This window comes from Malaya genurostris, chromosome 2 (assembly GCF_030247185.1).
Source record: "Malaya genurostris strain Urasoe2022 chromosome 2, Malgen_1.1, whole genome shotgun sequence".
NCBI lineage: Eukaryota > Metazoa > Arthropoda > Insecta > Diptera > Culicidae > Malaya > Malaya genurostris.
In genome coordinates, this window is record NC_080571.1 from 84,541,436 (window position 1) to 84,569,132 (window position 27,697).

A 27,697-nucleotide genomic window follows, 5' to 3' on the forward strand; every position below is an offset into this window, starting at 1 on the left:
AGACAAAAAGATGGAAAACTGGCGATGATAGTCTAAGCGTGTGATGAAACTTACAGAGCCAGGAACTTCATCAGCTGGCGGGGAGTTTCCGGATCCTGCCGGATCGGTGGACTTGTTACGTAGTAGACCAAAGCGTTCGGTTTCACGTTGGTTAGTGTGCAGCCCAGCGAACTAGCCAAGGTTTCCCCGTAGACAAGGAGGCCACGTCTTCTGGCCTGGGAAACCTGTTCGGCGGCTAATTTGCTGGTTACCCTGGTAACGTACAGCGGTGTCTTTGTCTGTTAAATGATTTGTTGGTGAGTGGTGTGTTGTTAAAATGTTGTTCCCGGTGGACCAGATGACCACAACAACGTTATTCCGATTTATGAAAGCATTATTTTCGATTCCAACGAAAGAGAGAATGGGATGAATTTGGCATTTAGTTGGAGTCAGAACGTCACAAAATAACATGTTTTCATTAGTATGTAAATAGTGCTCGATTGGTAGGCGAAAGTAGTGTATATTCATGCAATGTTAGTAATAACCGTCAGTTTTTACACGCACACAGAACCTCTTTTCCGGTGACAGCAGTTACTTACTGAGCGAGCAGTTTCATCATAAATTCTGGCGTCGTTGGATCCGGTCGGAGCGGAGGGCTCAGGACATGACCGGCTGCGTGGTGCCAGCATTTGTCGGTGTAATGTGTGCCATCGGTGCCTAAGGCGGCCGCTAGGGTTTCGCCGAAAATACCTACACCATTGTAACGGCGTCGAGCACGTGCTAACTCAATACCGGCCGATTTGCTCATCACATGCACTACGTACAACGGACATTTGGTCTGGAGGCAGGAGGGATGGAAGAAAATATAGTGCGTCGTGGAAAAGAAAAAGAATAAAAGGAATACAGCAAAAAGAAAATGGAACGAAAATAGTCCTTCGCGATAATCGATTGAGCGGTGGTTTATGCAAATCAGATCCTAACAAAACGTTGAACTTGAAGAAGTTTCAGTAGCAAATAGCGTGCTAAACAAATGTAAGGCTGCCATTTATCTTTTTGACTGAACTGAAGTATTACATGATTTTTTTTTCGGTGGGTACGTTCTCGGTTCTTAACTGTACTATTAATGAAATTTATTTAAAATTTAAATTACTCCAACATTTACGTTGCGTGTTTGACACACATTCGTAACTCGTATTTTTGAACCTCTAAAAGTTTTTTACTTCAATGTGTCCACTGTCTTTTAACCATGAATCAGCAGTGCCTGATGCCGTCATCTGGCATAACTTATTCTAATATGTTTGATACATAGATACCAAAAAAATGCATCTGTTGTTGTTGACTCATGAAAATGGTGTTCCACAGGGTAGCGACTTGGGCCAATTGAAATTTCTATTATGTATTACTAATATTTTCTGGGCAAAAGCAAAGTCTTGGCACTATATCCCTTTTATGGAATTTGGCTTTTCTGTTTCAATAGACTTCGCATTTGATTTATAGCGAACAGAGTCATAACATGGCTAGTAATACGATCCTACTGAACGGATCTGAAGATCTGAATCATCTTTCTACTGCTGTTCAATGCCATGTCATACCAAATGTTAAAAACTACAAGAATCAGCCCCATGGGGTTGTTCGAGCCATTGATGTGGAACAAGACAACCGAAATTTCTAATGATCAACATTTTCCATTAATCGTCACACTTTTGAATCCGCAAATGCACAAGAATCTGCTTAGATTGATCTTTATTAGCAACCAAGAATATAGACTCTATTTGTCTTGAATTGTATTTGTTTTATAGCCAACGAAATTACATCAATAGCCCAAATGTATGCAATTATATGTTTGTACATGCTTGCGATACGGATATCGATATTTAAGCTTCTCTTCGCCAAGCTTGTGTTCGAGTTTTGTATGCAAGCAGTTATTTTTATAGCGTTTCTGTACCATTACTACCATTCTGCGATTTCGGTTGAAGCGATAAACTATTTCTCATTATCAATCGAGTTCATCTTATATATATATTAGAAATTAATCTTATGTCATGATTGAAGAAATTGCGCCGGAAGTGGACTCTGAGATGATCGACGAAGCCACTAACGTCTCAAGGAAATCTCAATTGGCTTCAACTTTACGCAATTGTATAAAGGATGGTAAGTTATTTCAATGATATAAATACTTAGAAAGAAAACAACGTTGTTGAAACAATGTTAAGTGTTATATAAGTCTATTTGTTGTCCATCATTAGACTGTTCATGTTTCGCACAGGTACTTCCGTCAAAAGATTCGGCGCTGAAAAAGTCTCAAATTAATTGCCTAAACGTACTACGGAGCTCGCGTAATGTCCGGAGCCATCAGAGGAACGCAAGGAATTGTTAAAAAATCATTTCCAAACCGCAGCCTATATTCATTGCAAAGTATACGTGATCAACCCTGTTTTATTACACGCTTGCACAGATCACCCACGTATAAGGTAATTTTTTTCCTCCTTCTCTTTGTTGGCATCATTTTTCATGCAAACCCCGTATTTGAGTGAGACTGAATGGGATGGCATCACAAGGCATCCCTTGCACGAGGATTGCAGAGATTTATGCTGGACTTGGGCACAATATTCATCATGAAACATTCGCGTCGATTTTTGCTTTCACAGTTATTTTCTACCAAATGAGCTGCATGTGTTCTACACAAAATCAGAGATCGCCGAAAAGAAAGTGCCAGAAAATCTGGAAATACTAATTGGTAGACTAATATTGATGTTGCCCTCCAACACAGGATCGGTTGAAAGAAGCTTCTCAATCTTGCGCAGGCTGAAGAACTGCCTAAGATCAACGATTGGAGAGGAGAGGAGAGGTTTCAGAGGCTTATGCTAATGACAGTTGAAAAAAAATTGCTGTCTCAGTTGCAACGTCGAAGCGGTTTTATTGTTGAAGTTATTGACAGATTTGCTAGATGTGCAGAGCACCGAATTCCTCTTGTGTTGTATCGATGATACGAAATATGTTTAATAAAAATTCCCATCCAAAAGTATGTCGTTATTTCATTGTATTGAAAACACAAGCGAATATCCATTCCTCAATGTTTACTTTTCACTTGCAACGAATTGTTACATATGATGTCATACCACATAAGCAGTGAGAACCCCGTAAATTTTGTGACGAGACGCCTCTGCTACTGACACTGGGAGGTCGAGGCTCGAACATACGACAACTTGTGAGATCAGCGCAACATGCATTGAATCACACTTCCCGGGTTAATTATTTTCTGAGCATTTTCCAGCAAAATTTTTTACATCGAATGTGATATTTGTTTGTAAAAAATGTATTCATGACAAACGTTAGCAATATAAAAATCAATAAACTATTGAAGAATTGATAGTTTTACAATCGATAGTGTGAAAAGTGAAATTCAATCGATTGTTCGAGAACTAACTATAATTTTTCAAGGCGGTTGAATAGCTTGCGTATAACTTGGAGAAGGTTCTGCTTACAATCTAAGAAAAAAAAGTCATTGTTAAACACAAGGGAACATTTTTTGGTTTGTGCAAAAAGCACATATTTTATTTCGGTTTCTTCACGCTTCGACATCTCCGCCTAGCAGTTTAATTTAAACCGCTAAGCAGACGCAAAGTTTGCACTATTTATGCAACACTTTAATTATATTGCACTGGTGCTATATTTATTTCTGACGTCTCGGGATTAAGTTTGATTGAAACTGAAATTAAAAAGATTAAATCCTGAGGTTAAAATTCATCTTACCGAGAAGGAAAAATTTACCAAGCAAGAAGAAGTTGAAGCAAAAAAAATACCTTTGCTGAAATCACTATTATAATTTTCGTATATCAGAGAGTACATCTTATCTAAGGACATCGAAAAAGATGGATAATAAATGAGAGTAAAACAATACAATAAACAATGCTATAGTTGTTCTTTTTTTTTAAATTTACTCAGTGGAGAAAAACTTCGCATAGTCATTTAGGAATATTTGAATGGTTCTAGAAAAAGTTCAGTTTGTGATATTTTTGCAACTGTGGAGTACTTTTTTCCTCCATTTAAGGAGTGTATAGGAAATAAGCTATCCACATACATTTGTGTTGTACGCATGTATTTATGATGGTTTTTTATCCTCAGATCACAGCATGCTGTGCGTTTGGCTGTCAGCTTTCGTTTATTTACTTGTTTGTGCGGTTGAAAAGCTGCGTTTTCAAAATGTTGCGTATTGAAAAGGAAGTGAAAATTAAGGTTCTGGACACATGGCTAAGTGCGAAGGATATTACTATACGAACATTTGCGAAGCAGTTTGGAATTCATTATGCCAGTGTTAAAATCATCATTAATAAGTTTGGGGAGCACTATTCTTTGGATGAGCTATCAGGAAGAGACAGAAACCCCGGTTCTTCAAACCCGAAATTGGACAACAAAGGGGTATCTCTAATCATGAAGAACAAATCAATGTCAACACGTGATTTGGCCAAAAAAGCAGGAACGAGTGTCGGAATGATCCAGCGTATCAAGAGGCGAAATCACCTGAAGACCTACAAGAAGCAGAAAATCTCGAAACAAAGTGTAGAACAGAAGAAGCGAGCAGCAACAAAGGCCCGGAAATTGTATTCGCGTTTTTTGCAGTGTCCAGAGGCATGCGTTTTGCGTCCATGTCCACAATACTTTACTGTCGTCGTTGACGAGGATGTGAGCGATGCGGACAGGTCGATTCGAAAGGAGAAATTCGGTCCAAAGGTACTGGTTTTGCAAGCAATATGTTCCTGTGGTTTCAAGTCAACCCTCTTTTTACACTACCGGAACTATAAATGCAGAAATCTATTGATTTGAGTGTCTCCAGAAGAGATTGCTGCCTTTATATAAGAAGCATAGTACACCTCCACGGTTTTGACCGGATTTAGCGTCGGCTCACTATGCCAAAACCACTCTCAATTGGCTTGCGGAAAAGGGTATAAATTTCGTTGAGAAAAATATCAATCCACTAAATTGCCCCCAGCTTCGATCCATCGAACTTTACTGGGCAATCGTGAAGAGGGTCTTCAAGAAGATTGGTAAGGCAGCTGGGAACATGCAGGAGTTGATACAAATTTGGGCTCCAGCGTCCAAAAAATGCGATGCAACATTTGTTCGGAACTCGATGAAAAGCGTTCGAAAATTCGTGAGGGAATAACTTAAATTTCATCCGGTTTTCATTATGCTCAAGTTTAACCTCGTACAATAAAGGATCAATTTTGAGTTTGAATAAACTATCGTTTTATATCATAATTTGAGAAAAATTTGTGGATAGCTTATTTTTGATACACTCCTTATTCATCTACACCAGAACGTGATTTCTGGACATCCACACGGGTAAAAATCTATTGCCGGTACCATGATTTTTTAATCATGAAATCATGAACCATGTCTTCTTATGAAATTTCATGATTGATATCATGCAAAATTTTATGAAAGATGTGTTATTATCATGAATCAATCGTTTTGATCATTAAATGATGACTTATTATTCATGATTTCATGATTTTTAATCATGGTTCCGGGAATAGATTTTTATCCGTGCAAGAACTGAAACTGAATTAAAGAACTAAATTCGAAACCTGAGACTCCTGCTCTGGCTCCGAATTCAGTTGCAAAATTCCGGTTTGAAAACCAGATCAATAATTCAGTTGGTGAAATTAGCCCTAGAATTCACAACAGTAGACTCAACAAGAATTCCTTACCTGAGTTTACAGTTTTAAAATCCACTATTGCAGGTACTTTCGAAATCAGAATCTGAAAACCGGTAAATCGAAGTCGGTTCGAGAAAAGTGAGTGAGATCCATTTTTGAGGGTATGACTACAATCTCCGGTCGTTAAATTAAAACCGAGAACCAAGAAAACCGAAATTATTTTGTTTGTGTTACTTTTGAACCAGCAACATAAAATATGCTTTGTGATTGAATTTTTATCATTACTATTATCATTATAATTATACCGGTTGCAAAAATTAGCTGTACATCACGAAGCATAAACTTTAATCCATATTGACGCGTTCGAAAATCTTATTCCGCATCAACCATACTTCCTGTAAAGTGGCTATGATTTGTCTCAATTTAAGCACTGTGATTCTGGTTTCTTCAACCCGATTGAAAACTTGTGCACATGAGCTGTGTTTGGTGCTGATAGACTCGCTTGTGTTTTCAACCCCGAGCCTCGGTGTCGGTTTTTGTTTTCTATATCGCGTGTATCGAATATCGAATCGAACACAGCATCGTTCGTAGAGGCGGTGTTGTGTTTTCTTTTTCCATATCAACGCATGTACGTAACGGTGCGTTGTATATGAAGTTTTGAAAATTTTGACTTTCATAACCCTGTAATTTCGGAATAGGTCAAGCCATCGCTAAGAAAAGTGAGTTCAATTTTGGAGTTTGTGAGCAAAATTCCGAAAACCGGAGTCGAAGTCGATTCGCATGACCATCAACTGACAAGACCTATGTTATCGATTGGAATTGATTTGAGCCCAGTTTTGAAATATATTTTCTTGTTTTGCAACACCGCACTGTATAACTGTTTGTTTAATTTTCAACACTCTTCATCCTGTAACTCCGAAACCGAAAGTCGGATCCAAATAAAATTCAGAAGACAGTTATACCTTTTATTTGAATCTAAGTTCACAAAATCGGTTTGGCCATCTCCGAGAAAATTTACTGCAGAGAAAAATACACACACAGACATTTTGCGTACTCGACGAACTGAGTCGAATGTTATATAGAACACGATTCTCTGAGCCTCGGTTCAAAAATAGATTTTCACAGTGATTGCATAAACTTTCTATATGAGGAAGGCAAAAATATTTAGAACAAAATCACATGGCTCTTGGTTTTTGTTGTTGATTTTTTAAATATCCAAATGAAAGCAAACACAACACACACATTTTTCATGTTTTGCCTACGCAATTTACCAGTGCATCGGAAGTGTTTTTTAAAGTTTGAATATCACCAACCGTTAAATAATCAATTAAATAAACATTTTCATCAGAAATCTGTTTCCAAAATTGAGGGCTGTTGTGTGCAGCAATTTCTAATAAAACTATCAACCTGCCATCAACACGGCATTTGAATAATAGTAACAGAAGTCAAAATTATGCAAATAACTTATATTTAATATTCATCGTTACTAGTAATCATCTAAATAGAATTACGGAAATTCCTGCAGGAGCAGGTTACGATCCATGAAAATTTAAGTCCACATATAGCTATTTTTAGTCACTTTGATTATAATCGATGATTGAGAAAACTTCTTTGTCTAAAAGTCAGAGTATCTATTTACAAATCGAAAAGCGTCACTCCCATGAATTGCCTAATTCGGTGTTTTCCGTTACCCCTGTTTTTGACAATAGAAATAAAAGTGAAGGCAACATTCTGCAATTCTGAAAAAAGCTCGTTTCAGTATAAATTACATGCATTTAATTTTTTCAGCTGAATATTTCTTTCACTTTTATTACTATTGTCAATAACAGGGGTAACCGAAAACCCTAACTTCATTGACAACATTAACAAGATACAAGGCGTAAGATACATTAACTCACTTTTGTTTGTTGAACATTTGTTGTTTCCAGTCATTCGTCACTTAAGTCTGAGTGTTGTTGAAACGATGTCGAAGTAGGAATGTGATATTTACTGTACAATCTTTGCCATACATTATCAGAAAACAAATAAAGAACTGTCCAAAGAAATCCGATTACCTCACATGATGTTTTGTACAAGTTGGAAAAGAAAAACACTAAATCCTAATCTAATCAGAACCATTTACCACCTCAAATATTACGTAAAGTGCGAGAAACCATAGAATTACTAAAACCGTCGTCGGCAAATCATACGGACCAAATTGGCCAATCAGACGGTGGAGGCAAACGTGCTATAATAAATGTTAGATGGCATGCAATCGAATAGCATTCGAGCTTTATATGGGCGGATACGTGAATGATCCTGATAATACACTCACCTGATGAGCAATCACGCAAGCCCTGTTTACCGCCTCGGCTTCCACTTCTTCCGTGCGGGACAGCTCATGGCCCTCGGGCCCGGTGACACCCGCATCCAGTAGCTTTTGTACGTTCTTGGCAATGACGTCTCCGTTCTCGGCATGAACCTGAGCAACTGCACCGAGCTCTTTGCAAGTTTCGAATATTTCATACAGCTCACTGTCGGTCACCTGGAACAAACCCTTGTACGCCATAAAACACTTGAATGAGTTCACACCCCGTTCTTGGCACAGAATCTTCATCTCGTCCCGGACCGATTTGGACCACCAGGTGATGGCGACGTGCAACCCGTAATCGCACACCACTTTCGAGTCCGCTCGGACTCGCCACGTGTCATAAGCCTCCAGCAGGGATTCGCCCTTTTTCGGGATGACAAAATCAACTGAAATGCGATATCATAAGTGATGCAGCAGACATTCAACATATTTGTTTTATTTTATTCGAGCAAAGATGACTCACTGACTGTGGTCGTTCCGCCGGCGACGGCCGCCTTGGTACCCTGGTAAAAGTCATCAACAGACACGGTGCCTCCAAACTCCAGCTGGAAATGTGTGTGTGGATCGATACCACCCGGAAGGAGCATCTTGCCCGTAGCATCTATCGTGCGGCAGCCTCCTGGGACGACAAAATCCGCACCCGTGCCGACGTATCTGCAGAGCACAAGAGACGGTATGATAGTTAAAGAAGGAAAATATCTGCACGATAGTGAAGTAGGGTGTTGAATCTATTTTGGTTTCAAAAATTAAAGTCAGTGTTCCGAAATCGATAAATCAAAGGTTTATTCCATCATCTTGAAGGTAACATTAAATGTGATCAGTTTATGTTTGTCAGTTACGGCACATGACTACTTTAGATTTATCTTCGCACATTCATAAAATTACGTCACGTCCAAAAAAATATAACCCTCCCTTTCCCCCATGTCACAATTATTCTCAAATTTTGAAACTACTTCGATTACATTTTTTTAATTCTTTTCTGTGTAATGGTGCTATTCTCAATAATGTTTCTTCATTAGACAAATTTTGGATTAACAAATGTTGGCAAAACTTTCTCAGATTTTAATGAAACTTTCTGCAAATGAATACTTTCTTGTAGAATTTGACATTGTTCAACTATGACGGCATTTGATAAAAAAGGTAAAAAAGGTTGACCCTTTTCAAAACACAGTCTAGATAAATTTTAGAGAAACAAAGTATGCATAGTGGCTTTTTGTGACAATGTCTTCATTTACAGAAAGTTTCATTAAAATCTGAGAGGGTGCTGCCATCTCCGAACACAATTTTGTAAATTTGCTTGACGCTCTGTTCATTTACAGAACAAGTTTGTATATATCGACTGATTTGGAGTTTTATCGGAATAAATACAGCTTTCTCAGTCAAATAGATATAGGCAAACGATTTGTTTATAAAATTGCTCAACGCTTCGGCCTTTTTTTATGGCCCTTTTAAAGGGAAATTTGATCTTATCGTTATTGTCAGTCCAACGGTGGGATGTCAGTTGTCTATTTTCGGTACCATATATAAAATAAACTAGGTTCGTTGATGAACTTTTCATCGGATAGCACTATTGCCGCATAGTTTGGTGTCACTGCATACACCAAATCTGAAATCTTTATTGGAATCGATAGAACGATCAATATAGTATAATGTTTTAAGATGATTTCATGCAAATGTTGGCCGCGGTTCCGCTTTAGATGGTCCATGCGCGAGGTCCAATTTTGGCACACTCCCTCCAGCATATCGGCCGGAATTTCACGAATAATGTTACCGGTCCATAATCCACATCAAACAGTAACTTTTTGGGATACATTGGTGGGTCTTGCAGTGCTTCTGGGTGGTCTTCACTCCAGGTGCGCCAATTTTGCTTGTTGAAATATCCGTTCAACCAGAAATGAGCTTCGTCGCTGAACGCAATTTTTCGATAAAAAAGGGGATCTTCCTCGAACTTTACCAGAGTTCTTTCATAATTCAATTATAGTCCAAACGATGATTCATGATAAAATTATAGATCAAACTGAACAAATTTGACAATACCACAAAAGACGATTCACGCGTAATCTGTCAAAAACAGGGTTTGCTGAAAAGATACCAGCAAAAAAATCACCTTTTATTTGGTCTTTCGAAGTAACTGGGAGGTCGACATTGTTGGTTCAGCAACAACTACATTCGAAAGCAATTGCAATATGACGGCCTTTACGTTTGCATATATCTTTGAAACCTGTGCTGTGAGTAGCAGCTTTGACAGTTTCTCTCTCAATATGGCCGCCATCCTCTTTCAAAAACCCGCAAAATTCCAATTGCTTCAAATGGAACTTTGAAGTTTTTTTAAATTTGTTGACATGGGAATTCAGAATTAAGATTTTTAATACATTTTCAAATGTACTAACAAAATAATTCGCATGCCATATGTGTTTTTAATTTTTAAGGCCTCCTGAAAAAGTACGGGCCGGAAAGGATTCCCCCCTTTCTCGGTGGACCTGGAAGAGACAGAAAATTTTTTCTTCAACAGAGTTTTAGAACTATTGAAAATATTTTACTTTGTCAAATATACCAAAAGTCTAGGTCGCACCGTTTCGGATATACAAAGCGTTTTTATGGCAACCCCCTTAAAATCAGTTATTTATTCATAACTTGTTCCGAGTTATTTTGTACTGCATACTTTGTTTGGAATAATTGTAGAAAATAAAAAAAGTATTTTTGTTGAAGGTAGTGCATAGGTTTGTTCTTTCCTGGCAAAGTTATACAACATTTAACCTTTTTTTTTACAAATGATAAAACCTTGCACCGAAGCGAACTATGCAAATTTATGCAGCTGATTTTTACAAAATTTATAGAAAAAAATATGCACAATACAATAAAAAAAATCTAAGTGGAACTCGATGGAACTTTTTTATGTCTTTTCAAAGTTAGTTTTAGTTATTGAGTTATGGCAACCCCCTTAAAACTAGTTTTTTAATCATAACTTGTTTCGAGTTAATTTTTTATGCATACTACAATTATACTTTGTTTGGTATAATTGTAGAAAATATAAAATTCCATATCTTGAGTACTATTTGTGTGACTCATTTTCACTATGGCCATGCTGAAACCATGAATGGTTAAGAAACGGAGTCGTCACGCGTCTGCTATTTCTGTAACTCACTTTTGCGGTGAGCGTCACACGATCAACATCTCGTCTTAAAAATCGTGTTGCTTCGCGATAATTCAATTTTTTTTATGTTTAAATATACATGTAATCTCTTCGTAAAGGTTTGTACTTTTACAATACTTTATCATATTCTGTTTAGAAAACATTTTTCCACTGTGTTGAACTTTTGATAATTTTTCGGATTTTCAATAATTGAAACTAACTTTAAAAAGGCCTAAAAAAAATGCATCGAGTTCCACTAAGATTTTTTCTAATATTGTTAATTTTCAAAAAGTAAACAAAATTAAAATCTCAACAATTTGCTTAACCCATTATGTCCTAGAGTATGATATACCATACGCAGAAATATCTATTTTTAAAAAAATGGTTACTGTGAAACTGCACTACCCAACAGCTTCACGATAACAAAAACAGATAAACTACACTACGCAACTTCCTTGTGCGTTAAATCTGCTGTTTGTTTTTGAAAATTTAACTGTATTTTGATCCCTGACCTTTGACCTACTAACGACTAGAAATGGCAGTGCAAAAGTAAGTTATATATTGCTTTCTATTTTTTTGGTCAAATTATGCGCTAATACTTATATCTTGTGAAAAAACATTAACAGAGGTTCTAAAAAAGTTATATCTATGAAAAAATCCCAAATAATGTGTAAAATAGTGTAAAATTTGATGCTAACATTTGTGTGTATGATATATCATATGGTGGAATAATTTCGTTAAGAAAAGATTTCTAACAGTGGTTTTTTTTTTATTAGGTAACATTGATTACCTAATTGATTGATTAGGTTGTGAAAAGTATTGGGAAAAGTTACTCATTTAAATACTATCTAACTCTTTGGTGCCACTTTCAAAAGAAGCGTTATATAGCGTTTATTAGCTCTTAAAAATCAGTGAAAGTCAGTACAGACTTTTGACAGCCTTTTTTCAGTTTTGGACCACTGCGCGTCATCTGCGGCAAATCACTGTGATTTCTTTATTGCAAGGAAACACACTGAAATAATCGAATTTCCAAAGATATTTTCAAAATCATTTTCTTCGTAAAGTTGTAGATTAATTTCACGCAGCCCACCTGGGCTCGATTCTCAACTCCGCACATAGGGTCAAAAAATTTTCCTGGCCCGAAGATGCGAAAGTTGTAGATTACATTAAATACAATCCATTGTGCGCATTACATAAAACATCGCATTGAACTCAAAGATATGGTTAAAATTCAAAGTTCCCGATTATTTTTGCTATGACTTATTTGGATTTGGACGTATTTGAATCAGAATGTTTACTGGACAATAAGCGTTCTCAGAACTTCACGATTTCTCGATAAATAATTTTCACAAGTAAGCCGCAACTCGTAGGTTAGGTCGCAGAAAAAACCCGAGTATATGAGATGAATGCTGGAGCTGAAATGAATGGGAGCAGAGCTGCAAATTGTCAGTCATGTCAAATGACCTTGACAGACTGACTAAAATCATCGTCAACTAAAATCGGTACGATCAAAGTGTCTGTCAAATGAGATACTCGATAATTCAATGACCAAGTAGAAGTATATTCAGTCAAAGACAGGTGACGCATTTTGTTCTCTCTCTCATTCTTCTATTCCCTGTTGAAGTAAAAAAATTCCATGAGAGTACTAACATAAACATAAACATGATAAAGTTCATTGTTCTTTGTAAAAAGTCATTGGATTTCGGAGTTTATTGGTGTACATGAATTTAATTCAATGTTTATGCTGCTTGATTAATATTTAGTCACATCGTAATCAAGCAGTGACAGGAGAAATGAAGATAATATCAATCGCATCTGCAATCAATGAGCGTCCTGGTGAGTATAATATCAAGAGAATTTAAGTTATGACAGATCGGCTCTCAGACACTTAATATATGATGATTGGTAGAGCCTGGTTGGCAGCAGTCCAGTGACATAAACTTTCCAATCTTCGTCGTGCAAAGTTGCTCGTTGATAGTGACATTTAGCAGCTCTGAATGGGAGTAGCGTAATCTTAAATATTGTATTCACCTATCGGCTAAAAAACGGTTAAGAACAACGTTGACTTTCCGGTAGTTACACACGTAAAACCATTTCTTGAGTTCGGCATAATAAAATGCCGAAACTGATCGGCAACACATAAATTTGCTAATTGCTCAATAATCAATACCCATGTTTCTGAGCCTTGTTCAATGCGTTCACTGATACTTTGGTAAAATGTTTCATTTTGCCGAAATTTGGCGTAATAACTTGCTGAATTTATCAGTAAACAACAGATATGCCGACATCAGCAGAGAAGTTTGCCGAGATTATTACAGAATCTTACAGATTACATCAGCAGAGACGTTTGCCAGAATATGCGCTAGCTGTAGCCGAACTTCAGCATGACAGCTGTCATTTATTGGAGGGTTACATTTTCGCTTCGCATTGCACGGTTATTTTCTAGTGAAAAAAATGGATGTTTTAGAAACTGTTAGAAAGGAAAAAGTAAGAATCTACGATCGATTCAGTAAGTACGATTGCAACAGAATGTTTTTTTTTATAGAACTTCGATTACTTGTTTCTATTGTGGTGAAAAAAATCAATATATAAAAACCTATTTCTGTTTTTATATTTCCATCTACACTCAAAGCGGCCGCATCCGGGAACGCCACTGTTGGTAGTGATGTCTGAGGAATTTGGCGAAGGAGACTGCTCTTTAGTTTGGAGAGATGTAGTAATTCCCATATGACCTGGAATACTGTCAGCATTTAATACTCTTTGCATGGTTCTTACAGTTTTCGCTATTGAATGCGAACCTTCCGACAAATTAAAAAAAATTGTTAAGAAATCACGAACTAAATAAATCCGCTAACTTTTTAATTACTGATGATTCGGTAATTTATTTTTTCATTATTTCATTTTATTGCATTACCGAATATTCAGTGAAAGTTTCATTGAGCAAACAGTAAATCTTCTGCTGACGATTTCGGCAATGTTTGACGTTTGTCAAATTTGAGAATGCCGAAACAATCAGTAATTTAAATTTTTGCCGAGATTATTGCTGATTAGCCGGCTGTGACAATTTTTTACCGAGACTCAGCTAAAATATTTAAGTGTGTTTATCCGTAGTTAGTTGACTGCATTCCTCCAGTATCACGTATTTCTTTACACTTATTAATTACTTGATTTGATAGGTTGGAAAGTGCAGTAAGAATCCCTCAACAGTTGTGGGATTTTGTGTTTTGTTTTAAAATAAAATTGCTACCCGGCGAGATTTGAAAACAAGGTGGCAATCCCAAGTCTCGCCAAAGATCGGACAAAATTTTCAGCACTGATCCAAATAGACGAAGTGTATACAAATGAATATTTGGAGATTGAAACAAAAAAAAAAAGGTTTTCAAATTCATGCTTTATTCAATAAGGTAAAGTTTAGTTGTCCATATAATTTCATCTATACGAGATAAAGAGTTTATTTCTTAGACATTGGATTATATTTATCTAAAATAATGCGTCAAGCTTACGATGGACAGAGTGATGTGCGTTGTTTGAGTATCGGGGATAAATTCGAGTGCTTTTGAATCTCGAAACGAGTTTTTGCTATTCAACATAGCTTTGGAGGGTGTAATAAGAAGAGCGAAGATAAACACGAATGGAACGATTTTTACAAAGTCCGTTCCCCTACTTGGCTATGACATTGAGTTTATAGCACGCATTTTTGAGAAGATGGAGGATACGTACATCGGACAAAAAACTGAAGCCATATGGATGCATCATAAACAAACTTTAGTTAAGTATCTACAACTCTGACTAGACTGATAGTACTCAACGGGCTTGAGTCTTGGACAATGCTTGTGGGGGATCAATGTGCGGATGGAAGACGGTATGTGGAGAAGGCGTCATCAATGAATCACAACAGCTGCTAGGAGGGCCAACCCTCGCTCAAACAGCCTTCGAGCAAAATGAAGACGATTCCTATATTCAGCTAAGATAGGCAAAGCCTACGACTGAAGTAAGAGTAAGGAACCCAGCTCCGAAAACAATTTAACTGAAAAGAGCCTCCATACATGTTCAACATTGCACGGTTGCTATGTAGTCTAGTTCTTAACCGCGCCTCTTGGCATCTGCGTGCAGGGGAAAACTCCACATACATAATCAAATTTATTTTTTATCTTTCTGTTAAGCACTGATAAGTGCGATCTTAATGTTTATTGTCTTATCTTGGGTACACCTGCTTTGTGTCTTGCACAGTACGTAGGAAAATCTGTTCATTTTATTCAACAACTTATGTTTGTTAAGACGAATAAGTCGTCCTAAACTTATTTTAACTTTTTATTAGAACCCAACGAGAGAACCGACTGAAGAAAAGAAAGAAAAAAAAACGATACAGCCGATTATAAAATAATTACCCGAAACTTCTCCCATCAGTGATATAGCTTCTTAGAGCCTATGTGCTATGAGATGGCTATTATCTATATGTTTATTCACAGGAAAATTTTTCTTTTTCCTAAGAACAGTTAATAACTTGTATTCTTATTTTGGCATTAAAAATGCTATAAACATGTATGGCAACGTCGTTTCAGTATTTCAATAGCATACTATTGAAAAAATAGGTTGGAATCGATCTTTGCTTTCATTAACCAATCACAGAAGAGCAAATGATGTCATCTTGTTGATTTTTCGTGCACGGCCGACGGTTTCGATCGTTGGTCTACACCTAGTATTTCATATAGCAGTGGAAGGAAAAGTATCGTTCTCTTCTGCATCGCATGAACGTTTACATAGAAGGGAATCTATAAACATATGCCATGTTACATTTTTAACTTCAATCGGCAGCCAGCCGCAAACGGAGCAGATGGCTTGGCGCTCGCTGGATGCCTGGTTTTTGTGGCGCGTCGTCGTGTTCGCTTGAGTATATTAAATGTATGATCAACTGTTGATTCTACGGGAACTAGCAGGCCAATTCAGCACTTTCGACGACCGTTCAGGTGGTAACCCTATTAGTTGTAGAAAACGAATTACCGTAGTTTTAAACGCTTATGACTAGGTAATTTGAGGATGGAATTATATTATTATTAGATTAAGTTGCGACTGCAGTGGTCGTGAACAAAAATCTTTATTTACGAGCGGAAGCCGAAGATCGCAAAAAAAATGAACAAAGAATATTCTTATAAATAATTCTTGAACGCATTTGTCGATGATAACGTTAGTGTTATTTGCTTTGCTATTTTTCAAATTTAAATCTGCTATTGCTATTTTTCAAATTTAAATCTGTTGATGAGAGAGTTTCAAAATTGCATTTTTAATGTCATTATGTTCGACCGTGTCTCGCACACAACCCTGTAATTTTTTGTCAGAAGAGTGATCAAACATTTAACAGTTGTCGAACAACGTTCGAGGTTGTAAACTGAAGTAAAGCAACAATTTCTAGTTTTAGTGTTTGATAACATCGTGGTAACATTGATCGAAACATAACTATGTGAAAAGTAGTGTTAAACAAACCGATTTCGATTCCACCTTTTTAAAATCAATCCATTAAAAAGAGAATTAAATTTTTGAGCACGTTTTTTTTGCAAAATATCTATCAAGAGTTTCCGAGATTAAGTAGTTTTATGTTTTTCTCATATATCAATCCAAATCGATATTCAATTGCTGATTATGATTGATTTGAATGTGTACCGGCACACCCCACGACATTTTTTCTGGCATTGGTCCAGACAGTCCGTGTGCCAAACGATACGTCCTATAAAACCTCAACCACTCTCTCATTCTTGGTCGTACCTGATTGTTCCATCCTCGATGTAGACGTCTGCCTGCTGGATACCGTCGTGGTTCACCACGTGGCCTCGTTTTATGTACAGTCGGTTTTGTGCACTCTGAAAATAGATGGAGAAGAAGAGACACTCACTGTTTATTGTGGTTTGGGTAAATCGATTTACTACCGGATCGTCACTGAAAAATAGCGGAACGAGTGATTATAGACTTATATTTAATACACTTGTCCAAGAAAATGACCTGTGCGGATGAGTCGCTGTTGTATTTCATGTTCGAGAAAAAGTTTTTCGAACGCGCTTTTCTAAACTGCAAACTTTTGGGATTATCCCATAAATGCGTGGATCGTTCCGACATTTGGAAGTCTTGCGGCGAGAATAATTCTGTTTCACTGGAAGTTCAACAATTACTGACATGGGCTGCAAACGATTGCCCGACAACGTTAACTGTTATCGAGGAATGATCTCGCCAAAGATTGTAGAATTCATTTGACATACAACAGCCCATTCGGATGCAGTTTATTTACCAAATTTTATCTCTGTGGACTTTTAAAGCTCCTTAGATTAGGCAGCATACTTGTTTGATGGCTTGTTTGTAGTAACAACACTGTGTATTCGTATAGGCTTATCAATCTCAGTACGCTTTGAGTGCATTATTTACGTGGAGTAATCACAAACATTTTATGGTGCCTTGAATGTTTCCATTTGTTAAGATTTTATATCTCAAATTTGGGATCCATCGAGAAATATTTAAACCCCATAGGCTGGGATAAGCGACGTAATACACTCGCCTACTGCATTCACTTATAGAGCAAATTAACCTAGGTACCCGAGTGTAATAGTAATGTAATAGATACCAAAAGCGTTGTCTGGTGGAAAATGGGTGACTCCTAAAGTTACCTGCGCATTTCTCACAACCACAGTAGCTTAAATCAATTAACACTACACACTAAGAAAAAAATCGTGTAAATTTACGTCTCTATAGATGCACATAAAAAGAGCTTCGCAATTCACTTAAATTTACAATTCAAAACATGTAAAAATTAATCTTATCATTATATTAAAGCTAATATAGTTAAAGTTGACATCGGAACAGACCCGAAGTTTATTTTTACATGTGAATAGATGTGATATTCCGGGGACGGGCATAGCGTGATGGGTTTGTCGATGCCTTTCACACAGCCCACCTGGGTTCGATCCCCAACTTCTGGCCCGATGAAGCGAATGACCTTTAGGTTAAAACCTCTATGATAGAAAGAAAAAAATGTAATATTCTATCAACATCCGCGAAATTACCGCATGCTGGAATTTACGTCAAACGTAAGTTCTATTTTAGCTAAGAGTGTAGATTTCCCTTTGTATGGAGACAATTACAGCACTATGAATGAGATATGGGTGTTTGTTTTCCAATATCTACTATGGTTCAGTGAGGTTTCGACAAAAAACTAAAGGGTTGTATACGAGACACGACCGATCACACGATAATATTGAAAATAAATTAAAATTAAAAAAAATACTGATTCTAATTCTATGTGAGCGATTCTATTATACGTGAACACACACATTGAAAATCAGTGCCGCTCATGGCGACCTGCACATAAAATAAACCCGTAGAAGATACATTCGCTGATGTGCACAAGTAACCTTCTCTTAAGTCGGTTCGATACTGATCAGCGATGCCAGATAGTGTCATTTCCACGAATTGACATTTTTCCCAGATACTCAAGTGGTGTCAAGCACGAAACGTACAAGAGAAGATCATTTTTTTGTTCACGATGCAAAATAGCTTCCATAGAAAAGTTCCATTTTCCAAAAAAAAAAAAAATTCTACGTATCCCTACACGCAGAGAAATAGAACACATTATATTCTAATATATAGAGTCTTTAAGTCAGCTTCAAACTATTGTATGAATCACATAAAATTATTTTTGAATTAAAGTTTGAATCAAATAGAACTCTCTTTGAATTAAATTTAGTGTGGCAATTCATATTAGTTATAAATATATTGAGATATGGATTCAAATTTGAAAATAGTAACTTTCCGTCCTTGAATAAAATACCAGAGAATATTGATTCTAAAATATTGCCATTAAATCAAACATTACTATTAGTTGATTTTGAGATATTTACCACTACTTTTGCTAAGATTTAATTTTGCGTGTACAAGCCATTTTGTTACATCATTCAAACGGAAAATGAATGTGTTTGTTTGAATGGGAAGCACAATATAGTTGAATTTAATGTCCATTGTATTAATATCTGTGCGTGTAGAAACAGAAATGCTTGAATGCAGGCGTTGCCTAAACAGAAAAATGTGACAGAGCATATATTTATGGATTCCGTTTTGCGCGAAAGTTCATACTGTGCACAACGATGAACTAAATGAAATGCAAGGTGTGAGGCGTTCAAAACTGTCGGCCGTGTTAGAAAAATCAAGAGGATGACATCATTATAATGTACTATGATTGTCTCGTGAAAACATAGGCCAATTCTAACCGATTTTTCAATGGTGTATTATTGAAATTCTAAAACGTCGTTGCAACACATGTTTAAGTTATATGTTTCCGACTCGATTGACAGTTAAATTATATAAATGCATCAACAAATCACTGAATTGTAAGCGTTCAAAATTATGACAGAAAATCTAACGCGGCTTGTTCATTCACTCCAGGAAGAACGATGAACACCTCTGACTATTGCTCCTTACCATATTTTTTTTATTATTTATCTTTATTTATGTCAGCGTATTGTAAAAGTTAGCTTGCAGATATTCATGTTAATAAATCTAATTCAAATTTCAAACTATTTACATCAATTAAGTTTTCAGCATCACTTATGAACATTACATAGTGTATAAATATTTTCATGATTTTAATTCGCTTTATTTTTGAAATGTTATTGAAGGTAGGTTGTATTAGATTTGAGAATGTTGCATTAAAATTAGGTACAATTACAGTTAATCGTTGCTGAAGGTATCTCCAGGCATCTGTGACTCTGGTGCAAGATGTGAATTTATGCTTCAAATCTTCATTTGCAACATTGCAGTATGAACATGTTGGTACGCTGGCTCGGTTCATCCTAAACAGGAGATCTTGGTGCGGGATTTTCCTGTTTATTAGAAGATAGTACCAGTGTCGTTCAAGGGAATCCAGTTTCTTTGTTGAAATAGTGCGCCATACACGTTGCCACTCCACCTCCGGACTGTCTCGTTCAATTTTCGCTGGTTCAATCGCGTTCATAAAGTGACGATGGATTTCACTGGCCGATGGGTTATTCTGAATTGCACGAGGTAGAGTAGGGATAGCTTGACATACAGCTTTTAAACAAGGGCAGCTTGTGGGCGGGCTACGTAATTGATTTGACATAAACATACGAAAGAACGGAATGGAGTTTTGCTCTTTAATATGTCTGTTGACTAAGAGGGCTTTGCATTTAAAAGCAGGGAGCTGCAATGCGAGACCACCTTTCTCCAATGGAAGCGCCAACTGAGTGATCGGAATTCTAAAAGAGTTATTTGTCCATATGAATGTGCCCATCAGCGAAGTCAATTTTGCAATGTGTGCTTTAGATGGATATAACACAGATGCTACATACCATATGCGAGAAGTGACGAAGACATTCAGAGTTGTTACCTTTTGTTGAAGCGTTAGATATCGCATCCGATGAAGCCACAATATTTGTGCAAATTTGGAAACAAGGTTATCCCAGTTCAGTTTAGTCATAAAGCGAATTGAGTTAGCAAACACAATGCCGAGTACTTTCAATCTGTCTTCAGTGCGTAGCCATGGGATGTTCAAACGATTGTTTTCGTTAGTAATTCCGACATCGATCGACGATGTTTTTTCCATGTTAAGTACAGCGCCTGATGCTAGCTGGAACTGTTGAAACGTATCGTGTACTCTTTGGATTCTTTCGCAGCTTGTTGAGATGAGTGTTATATCATCGGCGTATGCTATCAGAAGATCATCTGTTCCACAAAGACGTTCAATTTGTGTTATTAGAGGATGTAAATATATCACAAATAGGCACATTGATAAGGGATCTCCTTGTCTTACTGATTTCTGAATTGGAAATGGTGGGGACAGGTGACCGTTGATTAGAACTCGAGAAGTAGATTGGGTTCCAATTTGAGAGAGAAGTTGAATTAGTTCCTCATTTAGTCCGAGTGTTCTCATCGTGTTGTAGAGAAAATTCTTGTTTACTCGATCGAAAGCGTGATCAAGGTCAAAGCTTATCATCTTCCCTGTTCTTCTTTCCGCATGAAGCTCTGCTATCTTGCTTTTAAGGGCAAGAGTAGCCTGGAATATGTTCCTCTCACCATTAAAGCACTTTTGTGAAGAACTGAGTATATTGTGTGTACGAAGAGCTCGATCGAGCCGTGCAGTGAGAATTCGTGAGAATAATTTATAATCGTAGTTTAGCAACGATATAGGTCGGTATCCCTTGATAGTGTTATCAGTGTTCTTTTTTTTGGTCAGAACAATTATGCCTTCAACGAATTTGCTTGGAATTTCGCCTGATAGAATTTCGTTGAGAATCAAGTTCAGTTCCCTATGGATAATATCAAAAGCAGTGGTATAAAATTCTTTAGGTAGTCCGTCCGGTCCAGGAGATTTTTTGGATGCGCTCCTTTTTATTCCTGTGTATATATCGGCAGTGGTAATATGTTCCATAATTCGATTGTTTATTTCACAATCCAGGGGCACAACTCTCTCACAACGAAACATAGGTATCTCTCGGGTCTGCTCTTCAGCGTAGAGGTTTCGATAGTAGCTGGTCACGTGTTCGTTGATCTCGTTCGGGTCTTCGATTGTGTGATTTGGTCCCGAATCCAATTTTTCGATTATAGTTTTTCTCTTCAGTCTCTCGCCGCTCTGAAATGTTGAGAGTGGTTCTCCTTCGATACGAGTCTCGTTAATCCGAACAAACATATCTGTGTGTTTTTTTTGTAGTAGAATCATTTTAGCCTTAAGTTTGTTTATGGTAGTGAGCATGGATGCGTTTTGATAGTACTCATCATACGCTCTTGAAAGCTGAGAGTAAAGCTCTTGATGAGCTCGATGGAATTCGTCATATGCTTCTTTAGTCTTCCAACGGAAAAATGCTTTAATTTTTGGTTTAGCAAATTCGACCCACCATCGAGTCCAAAATGGGTAGTGCCTTTTTTGACGGGTCCAGTAATTCCATTTGGTTTGAAATTCCACCATGTTCTCTTGTATTAGAACGTGTGGTCTGAGAGACCAGAAACCTCGTCCGTGTTCCTTTCCCAAAGTCGGTAGGCACATACGAACGGTGAGTGCTTTGTGGTTAGTAAACGAGCATGCGTGTGTATGTGATGTTCTTAGTTGAGTAGTTAGAATGGCACTTACGTATAGACGATCGATTCGGGAGATAGAATTATGCACTATATATGTATGCCCCGGTCTACTACCGTTCGTTTTTTCCCATGCATCGCGAAGTTGCAGTTGCTGTACCGTATTTTTCAAAGCGTTACTGTAGTTGCTTTCTCCAGAAGAGTCTTGGGGATGGATTACTGAGTTGAAATCTCCAGCCAGTATGATCTGTGAGGTTGATTGTCGAAGGTAGTATGCAATGGTCTCGTTAAAAAACCGTTCACGCTGCGTACGCATTTGACTGCCAGAAGGAGCATAGACGTTACAAAGGGTGATGCATCCGTTGATTCTTAAAGCGATTAGTCTTGAGTCAATACTCTTCTCAATATGAGAAAAACGAATATGCTGCTTCATTGCAATCGCAGTACCCCTCTTAGTGTGATCAATATTAGTTATAACATTAAAGCCGGGAATTTGAAGATCAGAAACTGCTACTTCTTGAAGAAATATAATATCGAGTTCTAGTGTGTGTATGAAGTTCCTTAAAGCGTCGAGTTTCGTTTGGTTAGATATGGCACATATGTTAATTGTGGCGAGGTTGTAAGTGTTGTAGTTCATTGCGAATTTATTGCTTCCATCTCCGAATCTGATCCGTTTTGGTCTTTAGTCCGTTTTGGGCGATTTCGTAGCCGACGTTCTGAGTAAGAAGAGATATTTGATGCATCGCTGGCATATTCATCGTCCTTTAGTCGTTTACTATTAGAAGTCGCGCGCACAGTTTGAGTAGTTGTAGGTTGCTTGAACTCTGGAACCGTCGTTTTATTGATCTGAGATGTCGATTCTGTTTGAGAGGTTTGTAAAGGTTGCGCTGAAGGTTCGCAAATGTTTTCACGGGCTTGCTCGTTCAACCTGTTGAGCACGATCATCCCTCCGTTTTTCGTCGGTGCGGGACGCGGCTGTTGAGATATGCCTTTGACGGCCGCAGCGTAGGAATTCTCTGTGGATTTCAAACGATCGTTCACACTTACTCTTTCTACTAAGAGTTTTTTGTTTTGTATACATGTTATACCGTTGTGGATGTATTCACCACAATGGCGACATGTCTGCCTTTGTCCTTCATAGGATACGTGTGTCATTTCACCGGCAATGTTGATGAAAGATTTTATTTGTGAACTTAGTATCATCTTCACCGAGCGGATACCTGACGGCAGGCCGGCAAACAGAAATTTCTCCCCCCAGAGCAATTCTCTAACTGTCAGCACTTTTCCAAATTGTGATAAACTACGCTTGATTTGTTCGTCTGAGATTTCTTGTGTTAGATCATGAAGCTTCACTTCCACGGTACCATCTTCCATCTTTAATCGAAGTTTGGCTTTGGTCTTGTCGAATATTATTTCGTGTTTGTTGTCATGTTGTTCTACCACTTTCTTGGCAGTTTCGAGATCGATGCATTGAATAAACGCGCAATTTTGAGTATGGTTGACTTGGATGCGGACCAATTGGTCACGAGTAAGGTTTAGTTTTTCACCAACAAATTTGTGGATTTCTTCGATATTTTGTCTACGTGGCATACCAGTGTAGTCGATGCGGAACGTATTTTCACGGCGTTTTGGCGGATTCATCTCGGATAATCTGAACGAGATGAGAACGCGACGGACCCGAAACCCGATAGACCGGGGTAATTGCACTTGGCTATTGAATACTACTTTGCTATCGATATCTGATCCAATTTGTGACTTCTCTCTTCAGTAGTTGAGAGCTAACTACCATATTGGGTGAGAAAAGATAGAATATTCTTCAATTTTAGCTCACCCAACACATATTCAACCGTGTATGGAGAACCAAAAACCTGGATACGAAGATGCGTCAATGCGGGACAGTACATATCAGATGATATGAAGTACGCAATCGCACTTACACAAATAACAAAAAAAAATAATCAGCACGCTGAATAGTAGCCATGTGATGGTTGAGTTTGCAATATCCGGTCAGAGCTCTGACCAGAATCCAGCAATGAGGTTTGGAAAAATGCAACATTTTGAGATTCAAATCAGATAAAAATGCTGTGGGTAGAGCGTAAGTTTGTAAACTGTGCCAGTAGCTGGCATGTTTGTATGCAGCCCAAGAATGAATTCAGTGCTGGATCTTTCATTCGTGGTACCAGCGTTAGCCAACTCATCCGAGATAGTTGACTGACATCATTCATCTTATGAGGTCTTGTAACGAAGGATGAGAAGCAATAGTTACATCATCCTGCATTTGAAACTCGGATACTTGCTTGAAATGCGTAGCCATCTCAACAAGGCTTACCAAAAGCTTTTCGCATTGCAACCCATAATCAGCCGTGTTCAAGAGAGATAAGAAAGATTATAAAGGATATCACACATCGCTTGACATCGTGATAAACTAATACTATAATCAACTAAGTATTGTATGAGAGCAAAAATATAGAGATAAATTTACTATTGATGGTTGTAGCTCCACTAGAATTCATATAATATGACGAATATTAAGTCATCGCTCGGCGAAGATCGGTTATACGACAAATAACAGTTCGGCTGAAAAGTTCGTATCGTTTCTATGAGAGGGCGCCACTAGAATTAAATCCATACCATTTTCAGTTAGTACCAACCTTCAAAAGATACGTGTATAAATTTGACAGCTGTCTGATTATTAGTTTGTGAGATATTGCATTTTGAGTGTAGCTACTTTTGTTATTGTAAAAAAAATGGAAAAAAGGGATTTCGTGTGTGAAGTGGGAATTTCGGAGTAAAGTGATGGAGCCGTCCATTGTTATATATCGACGAAAAAAATCGGTTTTATTTCGATATAACAGCTCCAAACACTGCTCAGAATCATCAATTCGTTGTTGTTTTTGATCGATTGTGAGCTCACGCGGCACCCATTTTGCACAAAGCTTTCTCATATCCAAATATTTGTGAATAATATGTCCAACACGTTCCTTTGATATCTTTAGGGTGTGAGCTATCTCGATCAACTTCACTTTACGGTCATTGAAAATCATTTTGTGGATTTTTTTCACGTTTTCATCGGTAACAGCCTCTTTTGGACGTCCACTGCGTTCATCGTATTCGGTGCTCATATGACCAGTACGAAATTTTGCAAACCACTTACGAATTGTTGCTTCGCCCGGTGCAGAGTCTGGATAACACCCATCAAGCAATTTTTTGGTATCGGCGGCACTTTTTTTCATCAAAAAGTAGTGTTTCATCAACACACGAAATTCCTTTTTTTCCATTTTTTTCACAATAACAAAAGTAGCTTCACTCAAAATGCAATATCTCACAAACTAATAATCAGACAGCTGTCAAATTTATACACGTATCTTTCGAAGGTTGGTACTAACTGAAAATGGTATGGATTTAATTCTAGTGGCACCCTCTCATAGAAACGATTCGAACTTTTCAGCCGATCTGTTATGCCGAAAAAATAGACACATTTTCCGTGAAAAATTAATTTTAGTCAGTCTTACTGTGACACAGAGTTTTGAGCTCCGCAAGGGTAAAGCCCAAAAATGTTCCGTATACGACTACCGTTTTAGTGGCCTTTTACGACATGGAACAGGAAACCAGTGGATCAATTCTTGGTTTAAATAATACCGCCGGATGCCACACGACATTAAAAATATTTGTACTTATATACACAGAATTGATTATTTTTATGATATATGAACTAACTGGAATATTTTATCCTTATACAACCTTCAAATAAATGATACTATAAGTTATTCTTTGAAATAATCATAGCACTGTTTGTACATTGACCGAACTTACCCCACAAACTGATCGATCATGCCTTATTAGCTATTTCGACCAGACGAGACGATAGAGCAGATGTAAGTAAAAATAATATTAGATAGTATTATGAAAATCTCGAATGGTCGTATTGATTTCTCCCAGTAAAGATGGGTAGATGATTCTATCACCCAAGATATCGGAAATAAACAATGATCGAAATAATCTACCCCGTACGTGCAATGCATCGAGTCCAATCAGCTGACATCGATTTTCCTGCCTCGATTGTTTGGGGTTGTTCCAGGGTAGCCGGCGAAGAGCAAAACGAGCAAATCTCCGTTGCACCGATTTTACACGGTACGCTCAATTAATGAATTTTTGAGACAGTTTATTTTTGCGAAAACGTGATGATTGTACAATTCTCCGGGCTCAATATCATTCGATTGATTTCGTACCATTCTGAGAAGTTCACTAATTATCGTTGAAGAAAAACAGTATTCTTGCTGTTGCAAATTTCATAATACACTATGAGACCATCGGTAAACGTTAAGTCCACGTACTTTCCAGACAAAAATTGTAAAGTAGGAAGATCTAAGGACCCAGGTGGCTTCTTTGTGGAATTCCAGAGGAGGCGAGAAACTCACATAATCGTCTAGCTTAAGACATAATCGCCTGGCTTAACAACAGATTCAATCAAACGTAGAATATTTGAACCGAAGCCTGGTTTGTCCGTTTTAGCTTTGGTTATGTCGTGTTTATCACCGTGTATTTAAAAATTCATTTACAACATACCGTTCAAAGTAGTACCTTTGGGCAGCTATACAACGAATCCAACGCGTATTCCATACTTCGTAATACATATGGAACGTTTTGACTGGGATGTCCTCGAGTACCCTCGTCACGTCACAACCGGATGTCCGTAATCGACTCAAAATGGGTTGTCTTTGAGCACCAATTTTGTTCTAGGGAACAAAAAAAAAGTCACAGGGTGACATATCGGGCAAATAATATTCGTGTGGCACGGCGCGTTGTCGTGATGGAGGACGCAACCTGTTGACACTTTTTAGTAATCTGTTGAGTACTTGGCGTTTGTAAGTTTTTCCCGATGGAATCTCAATCCGTTCGCAACTCAACCGATCTCCCGCAGCGCACTTCGTCTTCCACGCTTCAACGCTCCTCCTCAAACTCGTTATGCCATCGAATAGCCTGGGCACTACCAAGAGAACTATCACTGAGCACTTCTACAATTTAGGCGTACGTTTCCGAAGTAGTTTCTCCCAATCTGGCGCAACATTTTATCGCGACTTGCTTTTGGAGCATTACTCCATTCTCGTGGCGAGCAACACGAGCACACGTCTACCCAACGCGACAAAGCAGGAGAATAAAACAAGCTACAGCGACGGTAAATATATCAGTGTCTCTTTACTTAACTGTCACACCTTGTATGTGGCGCTAATAATTCAATATACGTTGCTAACGCACTGGTTATTTGAAGACGAAAAGTGGAAAAAAGTATAATTTATTATGTGAACTAAGCATAAATTTTTGGATATATTTTTAGCTTACAAATGACCAAGTCATATTATTTGTGACACACATAGACATTTAGAGGTCGCAAAAAAGCTGAGTTGAATAGTATGTGAAAGTCGATTTTTATAGAAATTGCATAGCCTTTCTATATGAGAAATGAAGAATGGTAAATTTAAATGTTTGATCTTCCTGTTCCAAAATGTTCTA

At 37.6% G+C, this 27,697-nt stretch overlaps 1 protein-coding gene across 2 annotated transcripts in view; it reads right to left on the reverse strand.

Moving 5' to 3' along the window:
• Positions 1 to 27,697, reverse strand: part of LOC131432795 (dihydropyrimidinase) — a 59,398-nt gene that overhangs the window by 15,771 nt on the left and 15,930 nt on the right. The window contains exons 3-6 of one of the 2 annotated variants that reach the window (XM_058599315.1): positions 16,883 to 16,977; positions 8,453 to 8,643; positions 7,954 to 8,375; positions 55 to 278 (exon numbers count right to left, since the gene is read on the reverse strand). In XM_058599315.1, coding sequence (XP_058455298.1) covers positions 55 to 278; positions 7,954 to 8,375; positions 8,453 to 8,643; positions 16,883 to 16,977 — 932 coding nt within the window. Of the gene's footprint in view, positions 1 to 54; positions 279 to 578; positions 818 to 7,953; positions 8,376 to 8,452; positions 8,644 to 16,882; positions 16,978 to 27,697 lie in introns of both variants that reach the window. The other variant, XM_058599314.1, reaches the window with a different exon arrangement.